At 37.6% G+C, this 16,671-nt stretch overlaps 1 protein-coding gene across 3 annotated transcripts in view; it reads right to left on the reverse strand.

Moving 5' to 3' along the window:
• Positions 1–8,007: 8,007 nt before the first annotated feature.
• Positions 8,008–16,671, reverse strand: part of TRMT1L (tRNA methyltransferase 1L) — a 43,717-nt gene continuing 35,053 nt past the window's right edge. For 2 of the 3 annotated variants that reach the window (XM_017848062.1, XM_017848061.1), the window contains exons 12-15: positions 15,143–15,309; positions 14,034–14,096; positions 10,281–10,407; positions 8,021–10,171 (exon numbers count right to left, since the gene is read on the reverse strand). In XM_017848062.1, the coding sequence (XP_017703551.1) occupies positions 9,919–10,171; positions 10,281–10,407; positions 14,034–14,096; positions 15,143–15,309 (610 nt within the window). In that variant the 3' untranslated portion in view covers positions 8,021–9,918. Of the gene's footprint in view, positions 10,172–10,280; positions 10,408–14,033; positions 14,097–15,142; positions 15,310–16,671 lie in introns of all 3 variants that reach the window. The other variant, XM_017848060.1, reaches the window with a different exon arrangement.

A 16,671-nucleotide genomic window follows, 5' to 3' on the forward strand; every position in this document is an offset into this window, starting at 1 on the left:
TTCTTCTTTTCTCTCAAAAGGTAGCACATGTTTGCAGTTGAGTAGCCCTATCAGCCTGTTCCCTGCCTGTAGAATTTTGAGAATCCAACAACCTTTTGCATTTTGTATAGTCTCTGTCCCTTTCATTCTAAGCCAGGCAATGTTTCTGCTGCTATAACATTCTCAAAATCCTTGTCTGTCTCCCATGTCTCATCCCATGGAGGTCCTTGCCATTAGACAAGAGAGATCTTGTCTTGATTGATAGACCTATCTCTTGATAGATCCTTCGTGGATAACCCCATCTCTATTTCTGGCTTTTGCTAAGACGGTTGATTACATCCACGAGTCACACACCTAATCTCTTCAGCAAAAGGTTGTCCAGCCGCTCCCTTGGCCCTCTCTCCACAGCATGCCTTTCCAACAGTATATTTGTTACTTAGCATCCTCTGCAATCAGGATAGGATGAGACTCTCGAAAATCTTCAAGTGCTGGTTGCTTTTTGCCTAATAGTTATCTCCTCAATTTATCTCTTTCCTCTAACATTTTATTCTAAGCAGCAAGGAGAAATCAGGCTGAGCCTTCAACACTTGTTACTTGAAAATCTCAGTTAAATATCCAAGTTTGTGGCTTATAATTTCTAATTTTTAACCAACAGTAAAACATAACTTAGTGGGTTGACACGGAGTCTCGCTCTGTCACCCAGCCTAGAGTGCAGTGGCATGATCTCAGCTCACTGCAACCTCTGCCTCCTGGGTTCAAACAATTCTCCTGCCTCTGCCTCCCAAGTAGCTGGGACTATAGGTGCACAGAACCACACCCGGCTAATTTTTTGTATTTTAGTAGAGACAGGGTTTCACTGTGTTGCCCAGGCTGGTCTCAAACTCCTGAGCTCAGGCAATCTCCCGCCTCGGCCTCCCAAAGTGCTGGGATTACAGACGTGAGCCACCGTGCCCGGCCCTGTTTTTTTTTTTTTTTTTTTTTTTAAAGAGGGTCTCACTGTGGTCTCTCTTAACTATAACTCCTGTGCAGTAGCTATTCACAGGCATGATCATGGCACACTACAGCCTCAAACTCCTGGGCTCAAGTGATCCTCCTGCCTCAGTCTTCTGAGTAGCTGGGACTACAGGTGCATACCATCATGGCCCACTAATATAGCCAAGTTTTATGCCACTTTATATCAAGGATTGCCTTTTCTCCAGTTTCCACTGTTAGGTTCTTCATCAAAGACCTCACCAGAAGCATTTATTAATATTCACATTTCTACCAACATTCTGTTCATGAGAATATATTCTCTTAAGACAAAAAGCCTTCTATAATATGTACTTCACTTCCTTTTTAGCCCTCTCAAGAGTCATATTTAACATCCATATTTCTTCCAACTTTTTCTGTCTTCAAGGCAATGTAGGTGGGAATTCAAGTCCAGCCTGAGCAACATAGTGATACCCTGTTTCTACAAAAAATAAAAAATTTAGCCATATATGGTGGTGCACACCTATAGTTCTAGAACAAAAGCAAGCAAAACTCAAAAAGGATTCAAGACTTAAGACCTGAAACTATAAAACTGAACTGAACTACCTGAAACTGTAAAACTAGTAAAAATAAAACACAGGGAAAAAGTTTTTTGACACTGCTCTGGGCAATTATTTTGTTTGATATGACCTCAAAAGCACAGGCAACAAAAGTGAGAATAGACAAATGTGATTGCATCAAACTAAAATGCTTCTGATACAGCAAAGGAAACAATCCACAGAGTGAAAAGACAACCTACAGAATGGGAGAAAATATCTGCGAACCACACATCTAACAAGGAGTCAATATCCAAAACATATAAGGAATTCGAAAAACTCAAAAGCAAGAAAACAATCTGATTAAAAAATGGGCAAAAGACTTGAACAGACATTTCTCAAAAGAATACATACAAGTGGACAATAGGTATATGAAAAAATGCTGAATATTACTAATCAGGAAAATGCAAATGAGATATCACCTCACATTTGTTAGAATGGCTATTGTGCAAAAAGGAGATAAATATGGGCAAGGGTATGGAGAAGGAACCCTTGTACACTGTTAGTGGGAATGTAAATTAGTATAACCCTTATGGAAAACAATATGGAGGTTCCCTAAAAAATAACAATAAAGCTGGGTTTGGTGGCTCATGCCTGTAATCTCAGAACTTTGGGAGGCTGAGGCGGGAGGACTGCTTGAGGCCAGAAGTTCGAGGCAACAGTGAATCATGATTGTGCCCCTTCATCCCAGCCTGAATGACAGAGCGAGACCCTATCTCTAACAAAACTATATGATCCAGCAACCTCACTCTTGGTATTTATCCAAAGAAAATGAAATTCTGTAAAAGAGATATCTGTACTCCTATGTTTATTGCAGCCACTCCAATTTTGTTGCAGCATTATTCACAATAACTAAGATATGAAATCAACATAAATGTCCAATGATGGATGACTGCATTAAGAAAATGTGTATATATACAACGGAACACTATTCAGCCGTTTGAAAGGGGAATTCTGTCATTTGTGACAACGTGGATGAAACTGAAGAACATTATGCTAAGTGAAATAGGCCAGACATAAACGAATACTACATGTTCTCACTTACATGTGAAATATAAAACAGTCAAACTCATAGAATCAGAAGAACAGTGGTTGCCGGGGGCTAGGGGTTGAGTATAGAGAGGGATTGGGAGATGCTGTCAAAGGGTATAATTTAAAAAAATTTTTAAAAACAAAGATGCAAAGATGAAAGAGATAATGCAATGCCATGGACTAAACGTTTGTGTTCCCCCAAATTCGTATGTGAAAATCTAAGCTCCAATATGACAGTATTTGGAGTTGGGGGCCTCTGGGAAGTGATTACACATTGTATATACATGTATCAAAATATCCCATGTACCCCCAAAATATGTACAATTATGATATATCAATTAAAAAATACAAAATAACCCTAACAGAAGTACTAGAATGTAATGTGAAATGTATATCACAGAAAGTAATAAAGGCCAGGTGTGGTGGCTCACGCCTATAATCCTAGCATTTTGGGAGGCTGAGTCAGGAAGACTGTTTGAGCCCAGGAGTTCAAGACCAGCCTAGGCAACATAGGGAGACCTCATTGCTACAAAAACTTTAAAAATTAGCCAAGTGTGGTGACTCATGCCTGTGGTCCCAGCTACTCAGGAGGCTGAGGTGGGAGGATCACCTGAGCCCGGAAAATCAAGGCTGCAGTGAGCTGTGATTGCACCACTGCACTCCAGCCTGGGAGACAGAGCAAGACTTCATGTCAAAAAAAAAAAAAAAAAAAAAAAAAAAAAAAAAAAAAACAAGTAATAAAAAGATGGAAATAGAGTAAAAAATAATAATTAAATAAATCTACCCAGAAGGTCTGAAATCTGAAGGTTTCAGGAAGAGAAAGATGGAATGAAGGAAAGAAAATTATTAAACAATGTAAGAAAATTGAAGTGAAGGACTTGAATTTCTTAATTTCTTTTCTTTTTTCTTTTCTTTTTTTTTTGTTTTTGGAGAGGGAGTCTCGCTCTGTCACCCAGGCTGGAGTGCAATGGTGCAATCTTGGCTCACTACAACCTCTGCCTCCGGGGTTCAACCTCCACCTTCAGGATTCTCCTGCCTCAGCCTCCCAAGTAGCTGGGACTACAGGGACGTGCCACCACACCTGGCTAATGTTTTGTATTTTTAGTAGAGACGGGGTTTCACTGTGTTAGCCAGGATGGTCTCGATCTCCTGACTTCGTGATCCGCCTGCCTTGGCCTCCCAAAGTGCTGGGATTACAGGTGTGAGCCACCACGCCTGGCCAGGACTTGAACTTCTAAAGAACCCAGGGAATGCCTAGCACAAATAATTTTTTTTAAAAGATGCACATCAAGCATAATATAGGATAAAAAGATACTAAAATTTCCAGAAAGCGCACGTGCGCGCGCACACACACACACACTCACACTCCCTCTCTTCTCTCTGTCAAAAAGATCAGAAAATCATAGAATGGATGTCTCAAAAATTGTTTAAGAAAATTAAATCATCTGTATCTTCTGTAGATTTTTTTTTTTTTTTTGAGACAGAATTTTGCTCGTTACCCAGGCTGCAGTACAATTGCACAATCTCGGCTCACTGCAACCTATGCCTCCCAGGTTCAAGAGATTCTCCTGCCTCAGCCTTCCCAGTAGCTGGGATTACAGGCATGTGCCATCATGCCTGGCTAATTTTTGTACTTTATTAGTAGAGATGGGGTTTCACCATGTTGGTCAGGCTGGTCTTGAACTCCTGACCTCAGGTGATCCACCCGCCTTGGCCTCCCAATGTGCTGGGATTACAAGCGTGAGCCACTGTGCCTGGCCTTCTGTAGTTAGAATTTAATAGATAATGCCTAAAATGGAATACAGGAATACTATTGAATACTATTGGTATATTATTTTCTTTTTTTTTTTTTTTTTTTTTTTTTTTTTTTTTTTTTTTTTTTTTTTTTTTTTTTTAAGAGAACGGAGTCTCGTTCTGTCACCCAGGCTGAAGTGCAGTGGCGTGATCCTGGCTCACTGCACCCTCCGTCTCCCGGATTCTAGCAATTCTCCTGCCTTAGCCTCCCATGTAGCTGGGATTTCAGGCACACACTGCCATGTCCAGCTAATTTTTTGTATTTTAGTAGAGATGGGGTTTCACCGTGTTGCCCAGGCTGGTCTTGAACCCCTGAGGTCAGGCAATCCACCTGCCTCTGCCTCCCAAAGCGTTAGGATTACAGGCGTGAGACATCGCGCCCAGCCTGGTATATTATTTTCAAATAGTAAGTAGATTCTTAGCTTACCTCTTTCACTCCTAAGAATTAACTGGACTTGCTAAATAATGTATATATATTGCTTTGGCAAAACTAAACCAAAACTAGATGAAAATAAAACACTTGCACTCTTGGCTCATTTCTGTACTTAAATATGGTGTAACCTTGGCCAAATATCTTAGTTCTTTAACCCCATCAGCAGTGTTTTCTCTGATGGAGGGGTTGATGTTGTCTATGGTTCTTTCTATCTGTAAAACATGAATTGCTTTATCTTTGAAAGTACAGCAGGTCCTCAAAAAAATGTTTTGTTAAAATGTTGATGACCAAAAAATAATCACTTCCCTGGTGGCACCGCTGTCTGTGTGGAGTCTGCCTGCTCTCCCCACATCTATGTGGGTTTTCTCCTGGTGCTCCAACTTCCTCCGACATCTCAAAGATGCCCATATTGGGTCACTGATGTGTCTACATGTGCCAGTGTGAATAAGTGTGAGTGTGTGTGTGAGTGCACCTTGCCGTGGGATGGGCATCCTGTCTAGGGCTGGTTCCTGCCTTGTGCCCTGAGCTGCTGGGACAGGCTCTGGCCATCTGCTACCCTGAACTGGAATAAGCAGGTTGGAAAATGAGTAAATGAACACAAATTCTTGTAAAATAAAAATTTGTGAAGTAAATCATAATCATAAAGGTGTCTATGACAAAAAAAAAAAAAAAAAGATGCAGTATAACAGTGCTCAGTGAGCCCACCATATTTGTTACTGTGTTTGAACTGTGCAGTGGTAGGAGGTGCTCCTTATAATTTTTGCTTTGCAAACATTTATTACTCAATTTAAACCCCCCACCATTACAATTGCTGTCACTCAGATTTACCAAAACTTGAGTAAATAATTATGTTGTTTTTATTGATCTTTCTTAGATCTATGCATGACTCACATGTATTTCAGTGTTTAATATTAGAAGTGTTTGGGGTCTCTACTTAGAAGTTTGGTGATGTTTTTGTGACCAGGAATGTGGTGTAGGAACTTAATTCTTGTTTGTATTAATTATCCTATGGTTAAGTTGGTTTCATTATAAGTCATTTTGTTTAAAGTCACGTTTCCAAGAGCCTATCAGCAGCAGTGAGTGAGACTTACTGTATGTAACAAAATCTTTACGGATTTGGACTTCAGAGAGTAGATTCTCACCAAATGTATTGAGATTTTCAAGTTGTAACTGATTATTGAGAGAGATCTGGAGTTCAATGGGCTTTTATCTTTTAGCTTCAAAAGGTTGAATTTGCAGTGATTTTTCTATTAATCTAAAACTAAAGCTCTGGAACAATACTGACCATACGAAATGAGAACGAAGTTGAGGACAGTGTTTTCTATGTAGGCATAGATTATAAAGTATAGTGGTTAAGAGGTTTTAGAAATGGAAAATGTACAATAGGGCAGTGGTTAACTATTCTTTTGTAATTAATTCTGTTCCATAAGTTTCTACCAGACTCCCTTTGGCCAAATAAGTATTAATCTTCTATTTTACATACATCTTTATGTTGTTATTCAGTAAAGGAAGATTACCAAGTGGCTAAAGCATGAGCTCTGAAGTTGGCCTGAGATTGGATCCTGGCTCTTTTACTAGCCAGTTTTAGAGTGGCACTGGATAAATAAGTTAATCTTGTTTAGCTTGAGTTTCTTTTTCTATGAAGTGGGGATGATCCTAACTACTGCTATGGATTTTATAGTCTATGTAAAGACAGCACTGTTTAGTACTAAGTCTCATATAAATATAAGCTATTACAATTACTATTCCACTTCCTAGGGAATGTTTTTCCTAGGATTCTGCAAGCTGGCAGAATCCCTATCTTGTTGGGTCTTACAAGAGTAGGGAAACTGGTCAGGAAAAAGTTGTATTCTGAGAATAAGAGTTTTGGGAAGACTTCGATGAGTTGAGTATCCTAAATCCCAAACTCCCCACTTGAAGGTGAAGGAACCCCTTAGATATGCTTGTTACCTTGGCTGACCAATCCCTTAATAACCTCACTTAAAGTAGTTAGTTACCTTGCACAAAGAAGCCCATATGCCCTATCCCTACAACCCCTCATTGTTTCCAGGACACAGTTTGAGTCAGATCCCAGCATGTCCCAGGGAGACAAATACTGAGTGTGGTCTGAAAGAGTCTTGTTTTGGATCTTAATATTGATAGGTGGAGAATATCTGTGGAAATAGATTCTGAGTATGTAGGACCTTGAAAGAAAGGACATAAGTTGGGTCAAATGATTATTATGGGTAAACCTATAGCAGAGATTTTGGCTCAGTCTATCAGACTGAACAGCTTGAAGTAGTCCTTTTTACTTGGTGGAAAGATATTTTGACTCAGCAGTGGCTCATCTAAATTAGAGATGATATGCCAGAAACTCCTTGATATGATGTAGAGAAAAGAAATCAAAGAAGAGGGGCCATGTTGGGGAGGATTTCATATGAGTGATCCTCTAACTGTATCCCTCATAAGAGTCTAGTCAACTCTCTTTACCAAGGCATTGAGAAAAACACTTGGTGAGCAGATCACCAGCACTCCTGAAAAGCTGTATAGTCTGTCTGTAGGCCAGAGAGGCCAGTGGGAGATGCTTCAGTGGAAATGCACTCCATGATTCAATGCGCATTTTCAAGACTGTCTTGTGTCAGAGACAAAGTAGTGCATTTAATTGCTAGACTAGAAAGGTGGGCATGGTTACTGTAATAGCAGGAACCACAGGATGATCAGTATAGTCTAACATGAGGTCTAACTTTGGCTGAAGGATCATGTAATCTAAAGAACGAAAATGGATAGTCCTATTTGGTTTATGTTACTAAAAACTGTCTGACTTGAGCCACTATAGTAATCATGAGCCCTTATCTAATTTTCAGGTCTGATTTAATTCAATTTCTAGAGGCCTTGGAGAAAGGACTCTGATATATCACAAGTATGTATTATGTATCTCAGCATTCTCCAGAGTAATCTGGGGCCATTTACCAGAGCAGTTATACAGTGCAGAAAGAAATTCCTAGACCTTTTGGGCACACCAAATGTGTTGAATTAGTTCTAATTTTGGGCAACCAGAATATCACACATTTATTCAGAGTGGAGTCTTGTGGAAGTCAGTATAAGTGGAGTTTTGCCCCAAGTCCACCACAGTGACCCCCAAACCCATCCCTTGGTTACCTCTCCCATTTCCTGAGTGTATGGCTAGAGTATTAACATTAGCAACTAGCAGAGTCAACACACTGGTTTCCTTAACTGGTTCTTTTGTTTATCAAGTTTTAATGAAAGGATACAACTGATGTAACTTTACAACGTGATAAACATTTGCAGTGTCCCAAATTACTACTATTGTTATGAGAATAAGATTGCTCAGGTTGCTAAATGGAATTTTTGAAGTATTTCCTCTTTTGGTTGATGTAGTACCTGCTCACAGAGTTCTAAACTACCTCCTATCAAATTTTTCTTTGAAAAATCTGCCTTTATATGTGAAATTAATATACACATATTTTAGATAACAGTAATTTACAGGTTTTTAAAATTAGGATCTTTGCATTAAGCCCTACTCATCATTGATCAACATATATCATGCTGATAAGCATTTAGCAAAATTTGGGACTGATATTCAATAATATGTATTAAATCAGATAATCTGAGTGCTAGGATAGTTTGCCTCCTGGATTTATACTAATTTTTATTTTTAATAATATGAACAAAAAACTCATTCTGCTCATTTGTAGGTTATAATTTTAACTGGCAAGAATTACAGAGCAGAATGTTTTTAATGGTCACTATAGAAACTAGCTTGCACTTCACCTATTTCTTGATTTTACTGAAATTTATGACCACATTAATTGGAGAAAGGAAAATAAACTGTCTTGGGAATATGCTGTAATAGCACAAAGAGATTTTCCTTCATTTCTGCAAAATTAATATTCTATATTCATCTAATGCCCATCCACCAGATTTTTTTGTATATGTCACAGAAGTACTTTTTTCTTAGGTAGTATATTTAAACCTTTCAGTTATAATAATTACCATCCCCTCCTCCCCCCACCCCTGACTTAATGTTTGTAAAAGTTACGTCCCTTAAGAAATATTTATGGATAAATATGGATTAAATCCCGAGACAAAACCCAAACTTTAAACGAAATCCTTTCATCCAAAATCTTATATTCAAATGAAGTGAGAATTCCATTAAGGAAACAATATTTTTTTTCAACTAATTTTTATAGTTACATCAGCCTGGGCTAATTATACAAAAAATTTATACAAATACAAAACCAAAAATACCAAACCAAACAACAACAAAAAAACAATCCCCAAACCCAAAAACTCTCACTCCATAAGGTGACAAATTTTACTTCTGAGAGGTAGTACAACCAACCAAATGAATACTGTACGTGCATTAACTGAGGCACTTAAGATCACCCAACCTGTTTAATTTATAATCAAATCTCCCCTCTTCAGGATTTCAGTGCTCATGAACAAGTATTAGAACAATGGTCTCAATTTATTTTGACAAAATCTTACTTTGAAGTTTATTCATTTAGACCCTAAAGTTATAAAAATAAAGTATTTCTATGTCAGGCAAGTATTTAATTTCTCAAAAGCTAGTAAGAAATGAAAAGATCAATGTGGGAAGAAGTATGATTTCTTAAAATGGGTACACATTTTAGTTTTCTAATTGTGAAAACATTTATGACCTGTAACAACATTGTTCCTCCTATTCTATTCAGGGTCATTTTAATATGTGAGCCTTCACCTTCATTTTGTACACTACAAACAGGAAAACATAAACATCATGAATCAGTTTAAGCAGAGATGTGAGTAAGAATTGTAAAAGATGGCTTTCATACATACATAAAATTCCAAACACTTTGCATGTGAAGATTTTCCGAATTATTAAGCAGTAGGGTGATCTCAGTGAGACTTGGCTTCATATGAAATGTTTCCATTAAAATTTTAAGTTTGCCTTAAAACAAAAAGAACTTGGAAAGCAAAGCTCCCAAACCAGCTAAGTTAGAAACTGCTCAGTTTCTGAATGAACTGTTTATTTTTTACTCTACTGAATTGAAAGAATAGAAAAAGAACTACAGTTGGTATAGAGAACTATTAGGCCATCTATACAGACACCTGAGAACCAACTCTTCTCTACGTTTACCATCTTCTGCAGCCACTTGCTTCTGCTTTGTCATTCACTGACATTTCAACTCTTTCAGTTACTGTATCTTCAGATGCTGACTGGACAAGGCTTTCTGACTGTCCTCCAGTGTAGGTGGGGGTGCTGTACTTTAAAAGGATAGATTTAAACTGCATCAGAGGTGCATCTGTGCGTACACCCATTGGGTCAAAATGAGTTCGGCTTACTCGAAAGCCTGCTTGAGATAAATAGCACAAAAACTTCTTTAACCTGCAACAAGCAAAGAAAAGAAAAAATAATCACTTTTTTGTATTTTTATTTAAATCACAATATTATTAAAATATAAAATATATACTTGGTCATTCACTGGGTGTCTTACTTTGGCATATTCATTCCTTTAATGCTGTGTCTGTGAATGTTGTAATAAAAGGGAGGATGTTCAGTACTGACATCAGTCTTTTGCTTCTTGCCTAAATTTGTGATCATTTCATTACTTTTTCTCTTTCCTGCAACATACACGTACAAAGTTAGCATGCTCTTAAAAATTACAAGCCAAATACTTTTATAACTATATATTTGTCTCAAGTCTAAATCCTGACACATTATTTCAACCTGTCTCTCCAATCTTAATTCTTATATTCTACTTTCACTGTCCTTCACTTACGTAATTTTCTTTTTTTTTTTTTTGAGACGGAGTCTCGCTCTGTCACCCAGGCTAGAGTGCAGTGGCGCGATCTCGGCTCACTGCAAACTCCACCTCCCGGGTTCACGCCATTCTTCTGCCTCAGCCTCCTGAGTAGCTGGGACTACAGGCGCCTGCCACTGTGCCCGGCCAATTTTTTGTATTTTTTTAGTAGAGATGGGGTTTCACTGTGGTCTCGATCTCCTGATCTTGTGATCCGCCCACCTCGGCCTCCCAAAGTGCTGGGATTACAGGCGTGAGCCACCACACCCGGCGTAATTTTCATATTTAACTGTCTGCTGAATCAGAACTTCCTTTCTATCTTCTTCAACTTCAAGTCACACTCTATTTTGTTTCCTGTAGGAAGCCATCTGTGAATTTGGGGCCAGTCCCTTCACAGATTTCATTGTTGGTTATACTACACTACACTACTCCGAGTTTGATTAAGTTCTGTCATTTTTTTCTTTTCTTATAGTTCCTTAATATGTGTAAAAGTCCTTTCTCCCCAAGTTATATTCTAAGTTCTTAAGGACAATGTCTTTCATTTTTATACCTGTATTTCTACTGAGTGCTCAGTATTGGATACATAGTGGGTCTTCAGTAATCACAAAACAAAGAAAAACAACACAAAGTCTTCAAAGCTTGGACACAGAAACTGATAAAAGGTCAATGTTATTATCTCATTGCCTATTTCTCATCACAGCACTTAGTTTTTTCATTTTGAGTGAAAGGAAGCCAGCAAGTAAGATTTTAGAACTGTATCCTTCCAAAAATCACAACATGAAAACAACTGAGATAGATATCCAATATTATAATGAGATTTTGCCTGGTGTTCAATCCTTGATTATTTATATATGAATGTTACCGTCAAACCGTAGCTCCTCAGGGAAAGTAATTAACATCTGCTTAAGGAAAATATTCAGAAGGTGCCAGGGGCATTGACCTACACCTGTAGTCCCAGCTACTTGGGAGGCTGATGTGGCAGGATCGCTTGAGCCCAGGAGTTTGAGTCTAGCCTGGGCAACATAGCAAGACCCTGTCTCTTAAAAAAAAAAAGTATTAAAAAGGCAAAGTTGATACATAAAATGATAAATTACATTCAAAATAAATATAAATTATTACTGAATTGTTGCCTTTTACATAAAAACATAAAGCAAAAAGGACAACCTGGGATCCATCCATCAAATCAGAATTATAATTTGAAATCTAAAATTTGAAATTGCATGAAATCTAATGAGGCACCTAGTCAAAGGATAGATACCCAGATTTAGTACAAGTTTTAGGAGCATCTGAGGCAAAAAATCTGATGTAATACCTTAATAGTGACTATCATCAGCAGTATACAGATTATTTTTTTTTGGCCCAGTAATTTCTTCCTTTTTAAAAAATAATTTCAACTTTCCTTATCAATTAAAGGGTATATCTGTAGGTTTGTTACATGGGTAAACTGTGTAACACTGGGGCTTGGAGTCCCAACACCAGCACCCAGGCAGTGGGCATAATACCCAGCAGGTGGTTCTTCAGTCCAGGCCCCAACCCATCCCTCCTCCATCTAGTAGTCCCCAGTGTCTATTATTCCCATCTGATGTCCATGAGTACCCAAAGTTTAGCTCCCACTTATAAGTGAGAGCATGGGGCTTTGGTTTTCTGTTCTTGCATTAGTTTTATTAAGATAATGGCCTAGAGCTCCATCCATGTTGCTGCAAAGAGCATGATTTTGTTCTTTTTTATGGCTGCATAGTATTCCATAGTACATATGTACATTTTCTTTATCCAGTCCATTGATGATGGGCACTTAGGTTGATTCTATGTCTTTGCTATTGCGAATAGCACTGCAATCAACATATAACGTATCTTTGACAGAATGAATTATTTTCCTTTGAGTTTGCATAGTACTATCATTTTAAGATTTTATGTGTTGACCAGTGGCCTTAGAATACCCATATAATTTAAGAGTTATAGAAGAGCCCACAAAAATTAGTCTAATTTCCTTAATTTATATACGAGAAAGGCTCACAGATTAAAAATATATATATATATTTTTTAAAGATGGAGTCTGGCTATGTTGCCCAGGCTCACACAATCCTCACACTATCCTCCCACTTCAGCCTCCTGAGTAGCTGAGATTACAGGTGTGTGCTACTGTGCTCTTGGCTTTTGAAAATATTTTTAAAGCTTATTTGTTTTACTTTATCCTAAAAAGGATTTAAGACAATTTTGCTGAAGGGGAGGGACCTGGCTGAGTTTATATAACAGCGCCTGCAGTAGGATAATGATCTTAAAATCTCATTTTTTTTTTTTTTTCAGATAGTCTTGATCTGTCACCCAGGCTAGAGTGCAGTGGTGCAATCTTGGCTCACTGCAGCCTCTGCCTCCCAAGTTCAAGCAATTTTCCCACCTCAGCCTCTCAAGTAGCTTGGATTACAGGCTTGCACCGACACACCTGGCTAATTTTTGTGTTTTTAGTAGAGACGGGGTTTCACCATGTTGGCAAGGCTGGTCTTGAACTCTGACCTCAAGTGATCTGCCCATCTCGACCTCCCAAAGTGCTGGGATTACAGGCATGAGCCACTATACTCAGCAAATCTAATATTCTTTACAGTGTATCATAATGCTTCTTTGTCTTCCCTCCACCAGAGAAATTATTAGGTAGAATATATCAATTTAAGTTATCAAATTAGTTGAAGATGCCAAATGAACATGGCTGTTGGGAAGAGTATGCAGTAGTTATTTAAACTATACACTATTAAAAGGAATTTAAGTTTCCTTTCTTTGAAGGTCAACACTAAACTGTTGAGCAGCTAATAAAAAATTACAGCTTATAACTAAAGGCCATCGCTCTTTCAAACTTAACACTCTACAGTCTTCTTTTCATCTGTATTCAAAAACACATCTGGAATCTAAAGTTTTTTAAAAAGCAAAACAAAACCTTAGACATTAAGGCACTGATATTTTAAATCTTAACGTCCTTTTAATATGAATTTACAGTGCCTAACACAGTTATATTTAAAGTATACACATATCTGAAATTATATGAAAGGCCATATAATAAATTCTTTTGGCTGGAGAATGAGGTCTTCTGGTTAAATGGAATTGCTATAAATCATATGTTAATGAGCAATTTTAAAAAGAATTAGAATAAAATTTTAACTATAAAATTATATATAACTTTATCATATCTAATTTGATCTTATTTTATTCACATGGTTCAAGATCATACAGTTCGTGCAAAGGGATAACCATATATTACAGATGTGAACAAAGCATATGTTAACAGAAATTTCCAATGTGTGAATGTTGATAAACAAGTTTTACTACAGTTTTGTTGTCATATAATATGAAATGTATTTTTAAGTAGGCTACCATGGCAATCTCTTTTCTTCCTACCCTTTTGCTATATGCCGTTTTGACCTGATATGTACAAATGTACACACATATATGCATACATACCTTGTGCAATGTAATTATCTGTTGCGGTGTCATCTGTAGTTTTAATAAATACACCATTTTCTTCTAAAAAAAAAGCAAATGGGAAAAGAAAATATTTTATAGAATGACATAAAGCAACTCAACTCAAAGTTTACATAAAACTTTATGAAATTCCATCCACATTGTTTTCATGAATATGCAAGAGATTCTGTGGCCAAACTGAACTGCAAAAATTACATTATTTAACCCTCTATAATAGCAGCTTCTAATTATTTATGAGAACACTAGGATATTCAATAGGCTCACCTTTATATCAATAGTCAAGATACAACTACAAAACTGGCTGTTTGTACTAAAGAGAAAAAAACACATAGCTTTACTGAATGAGAAGTATAAATCTAGTTTCTGTGTCTCCATAGATATTATAATTTTTGGCCACATCACTTCTAGAATTACCTAAAGTTTCTTTTTCTAGAAAGCAGATCTAGGGTAATAAGAATCCAAGGAACTTTAGGTTTTTTTTTTTCTTAATTCTTTTTTAAAAATCTAGTAAAATTAAAAATACACAAAAAAGTGAGGTTATCTTAAAAAAAATTGTCAGCGCATGGTGGTTCATGCCTGTAATCCCAGCCACTTTGGGAGGCCAAGGTGGGAGGATTGCTTGAGCCCAGGAGTTTGAGATCAGCCTGGACAATACGGTGAGACCCCATCTCTACAAAATTATTAGCCAGGTGTGGTGGTGCATGCTTGTGGTTCCAGCTACACAGGAGGTTGAGGCTGAGGCAAGAGGATTGCCTGAGTCCAGGAGGTTGAGACTGCAGTGAGCCATGTTTGTGCCACTTGCATTCCAGCTTGGGTGAAAAAGTGAGACCCAGTATCCAAAAAAACACAACAAAACCAACAACACTATTCATCATTCATCTATTCATCTCAGGCCTGATTATAAGCCTGAAGAAAACTATCTAATTTAAAAAAACCTTAACCAGATTATGATTAGACTCATTAGAGAGGATTTACTAAAAACACACTATAATTATATTGCTTTTATTATAACATCAAATACAATTGAGAAAGATACAGTATTTTTGGTAAGTAAATTAAAGCTAGTAAGCTAGTATTCAATTAGTCACCTTGCTTGTTGAGATTTGAAGGTGTATGAATTGAAAACTGACTTTGAGGCGTACACTCTGATTCAAAGATTAATGTCTTTATTAGGGTCTGAATGTCATCCAAACCATGGTGAAGAGATTCAAATAGCATTCTTTTGAGGAATCCAGTATTGAAAAGGGAACTTGACCTGAAAAGAAAAGAACATACAGAGAACTGGGTTTGAGAAATATTTCTCTTTAAAAAAAAAAAGTCTTCACAATTTAAGTAAGACATATTTAATTATATGACAGAGTAATACTTAAAAAAAATTTATGATTTAATTTAAAACTGTTTATTATTATTATTATTATTATTTTTGAGAGTCCCCTCCTGTTGCCTAGGCTGGAGTATTTTTTTATTTTTTAATAGAGATGGGGTCTCATCATGTTGCCCAGGCTGATCTCAAACTACTGAGCTCAAGGGATCCTCCTACCTTGGCTTCCCAAAGTGCTGGGATTATAGGTGTGAGATACCACATGCCTGGCCTAAAACTTTTTATTTTCTATTTGCCACTCATTTTATCATATCAGTTCTCTAAACTAGTAGCATTAGTCAAGGAAACTTAAGTCAGTAAGAATCTATTGAGGCTGGGAAGGGGAGAAGGGAAAGGGTGATGAAGAGGGGTAAAAGAATATAAATGTATTTATTATCATTGAAGTATATAGTTAAAAATGGTAAAGAGGCCGGGCGCGGTGGCTCAAGCCTGTAATCCCAGCACTTTGGGAGGCCGAGGCGGGCGGATCACGAGGTCAGGAGATCGAGACCATCCTGGCTAACACGGTGAAACCCCGTCTCTACTAAAAAAATACAAAAAACTAGCCGGGCGAGGTGGCGGGCGCCTGTAGTCCCAGCTACTCGGGAGGCTGAGGCAGGAGAATGGCGTAAACCCGGGAGGTGGAGTTTGCAGTGAGCTGAGATCTGGCCACTGCACTCCAGCCTGGGCGGCAGAGCGAGACTCCTTCTCAAAAAAAAAAAAAAAAAAAAAAAAGGTAAAGAAGGAAAATGTTATATGTGTATGTTACCTTAATAAAAAAAAATAATTTATTGAGCTCTCATAAGGTATATAGTACTGTGGTACATAAAGGGTGTGTGGAGGATATACCAAAATAATATATACAATGTTGACCTTACAAAAGCCTATAAATCTAGACAGGAAAATAGACCAATGAACAGGTTTTCACAATGCACATTCTAGTCACTAATACAAAATCTTAATTCTGGTGTGTTTATGGTGGCAGGGTGGGGCAGGACAGGGCAGGGGAGCACATATATGAGAATTATATGTGGTGATGGTATGGTTCAAAAATGGTCTGGGGTGAATCTGATATGCTTCCCATTTAATTTGAGAATCACAGGTATAATGGACAAAATATGAAATTCTGAATAAGATAAACTGGATTCCAATCCTGGCTCCACTACTTACTAGTTATGTAATCTTTTTAGTAAGAGACAGGGTCTCACTATGCTGCCCAGGCTGAACTTGAATTCCTGGGCTCAAGGGATCCTCCTG

This window comes from Rhinopithecus bieti, unplaced genomic scaffold (assembly GCF_001698545.2).
Source record: "Rhinopithecus bieti isolate Rb0 unplaced genomic scaffold, ASM169854v2 scaffold_27006, whole genome shotgun sequence".
Lineage (NCBI taxonomy): Eukaryota > Metazoa > Chordata > Mammalia > Primates > Cercopithecidae > Rhinopithecus > Rhinopithecus bieti.